Source organism: Penaeus vannamei, chromosome 39, assembly GCF_042767895.1.
Source record: "Penaeus vannamei isolate JL-2024 chromosome 39, ASM4276789v1, whole genome shotgun sequence".
Lineage (NCBI taxonomy): Eukaryota > Metazoa > Arthropoda > Malacostraca > Decapoda > Penaeidae > Penaeus > Penaeus vannamei.
The window spans coordinates 2,379,965-2,382,464 of NC_091587.1; the positions used below are offsets into that span (position 1 = coordinate 2,379,965).

General features: G+C 37.4%; 1 protein-coding gene across 8 annotated transcripts in view; it reads right to left on the minus strand.

Annotated features, from left to right (window-relative positions):
- The window catches only part of SPoCk (secretory pathway calcium atpase), a 37,323-nt gene that overhangs the window by 21,948 nt on the left and 12,875 nt on the right, over positions 1–2,500 (minus strand). The window contains exon 1 of one of the 8 annotated variants that reach the window (XM_027362916.2): positions 1,011–1,132. The exons of 6 other annotated variants lie outside the window; for them this stretch is intronic. In XM_027362916.2, coding sequence (XP_027218717.1) covers positions 1,011–1,052 — 42 coding nt within the window. In that variant the 5' untranslated portion in view covers positions 1,053–1,132. Of the gene's footprint in view, positions 1–1,010; positions 1,133–2,500 lie in introns of those variants that run through there. One more of the 8 variants, XM_070116687.1, reaches the window with a different exon arrangement.

Below are 2,500 nucleotides of genomic sequence, written 5' to 3' on the forward strand. Positions count from 1 at the left end.
AAATACTGTCCTCTCAATACCATTCAAACTACATTAAGGGCATATATTACAACACAATTATATATAACTGCAAATACCAGTATCTCACAGTAAAATCAGCAATTTGAAAAACTTGATATTTGATAAAATAAACCAGTTTTAAATGTAGCATTCACATATCCAAGTACAATATCAGTACCTCAAATGTACCAATGTGATCTTAAATTTTCCTTGCCTAGGGAAAATCAAGATAATTCTCTGCTATAAACAGACAAACATACAGACCTGCATAATCTACATCAGACCTAAATCAAATCTAATATTTAGATTTCACAATCACCTCTTCCCTAAGCTTACACCTTATTCTAACTGCCTTCGCATCCTTAAGACATGTCCCCCAAAAAAAGGAGGGTTGCTGAAAAGCTCCATGGACATAAATAATAAGAAATTCATGATTCACAGTGACACAGTTCAAAGCAAAGAGATCAAGGAAAGACATTACATTTTCATCTATTCATTTTATAATAAAAACGAAAACAGATAATAAAAAAAAATTGTGATAAAACAATGTGACTATAAAAATAATAAAGCATAAAACAAAAGAAGATTTCTTTAAAGCAAAATCAAAACAAAATGTAAAGAAGAGCACGAGTAACAGAGAGAAAGGAAGACCATGCTTAGGAAAAAAATATAACATAAAAAGCAAGGACTTGGCAGCCTTTAGGATGTGGGACCAAAATAGCCACAGAGTAAAACTTTTCTTATCATCCACTTGAACATATATCCTCGGTAGTACATCATGTGTGGTTACTTTTCAAATGGTTTTGTATAAAAAACACAATGAACATAAATTTCAAGGCCCTAAAATGCAAATAAACCTTTTTTTCTTAATAACATTCTCTTCCTCTTAACCCAGATAACCCTTAACAATCCCACAAACCACTGCAAGAATGTCCAACGGTGCTAAAAATAACTATCCATCTCAAACCACTGATTCCATAATCACTAAATCACAAAATGCATCCTCGTACCTTGTGTGTCTTCAGTTTTGAGAGGTAAGTTACCTGTACCATTCCCACACACAGCTAAATAGGCACTGGTTCACCCAAGACATGTGCACTACATCATGTCATGAGCAAGGTTGCCAGGTCTGCAATTTTTGCCATTAAGGCTTGCAGCTTAATTATGTTTATATTCTAGCAGTGCTTCTTCTTCTTCTTCTTCTTTTTAATGTGTGTGTGTGAGCATATATGTGTATCTGTGTGCATGTGTACATGTGTGTGTATCTGTATGCATGTGTACATGTGTGTGTATTTGTGTGCATGTGTACATGTGTATGTGTGCATGTGTACATATGTGTGTATCTGTGTGCATGTGTATATGTGTGTTTATCTATGTGCATGTGCACATGTGTGTATATCTGTGTGCATGTACACATGTGTGTATATCTGTGTGCATATGCACATGTGTGTGTATCTGTGTGCATGTGCACATGTGTGTGTATCTGTGTGCATGTGCACATGTGTGTGTATCTGTGTGCATGCGTACATGTGTGTGTATCTGTGTGCATGTGCACATGTGTGTGTATCTGTGTGCATGTGTACATGTGTGTGTATCTGTGTGCATGTGTACATGTGTGTGTATGTGTGCATGTGTACATGTGTGTGTATCTGTGTGCATGTGTACATGTGTGTATCTGTGTGCATATATACATGTGTGCATCTGTGCATGTGTACATGTGTGTGTATCTGTGTGTATGTGTATATGTGTGTGTATCTGTGTGCATGTGTGTGTATCTGTGTGCATGTGTACATGTGTATCTGTGTGCATGTGTACATGTGTATCTGTGAGCATGTGTACATGTGTATCTGTGAGCATGTGTACATGTGTATCTGTGTGCATGTGTACATGTGTGTGTATCTGTGTGCATGTATGTGTATGTGTGTGCATGTGTACATGTGTGTGTATCTGTGTGCATGTGTACATGTGTGTATCTGTGTGCATGTGTACATGTGTGTATCTATGTGCATGTGTATGTGTATCTGTGTGTATATTTGGGTGCACATGAATGTGCATGTGTGTGTATGTGTATGTGCGTGTATCTGTGTACCTGTGTGCATATGTGTGCGTATAAGTGTGTGTATATTTGGGTGTACATGAATGTGCATGTGTGTGTATGTGTATGTGCGTGTATCTGTGTACCTGTGTGCATATGTGTGCGTATAAGTGTGTGTTTAATGTGTGCGTATAAGTGTGTGTTTAGTGTGTGTGTGCATGAGTGTTTAGTGTGTGTGTGTATGAGTGTTTAGTGTGTGTGTGTATGAGTGTTTAGTGTGTGTGTGTATGAGTGTTTAGTGTGTGTGTGTATGAGTGTTTAGTGTGTGTGTGTATGAGTGTTTAGTGTGTGTGTGTATGAGTGTTTAGTGTGTGTGTGTGTATGAGTGTTTAGTGTGTGTGTGTGTATGAGTGTTTAGTGTATGTGTGTGTATGGAGTGTTTTAGTGTGTGTGTAGGTGTGTATG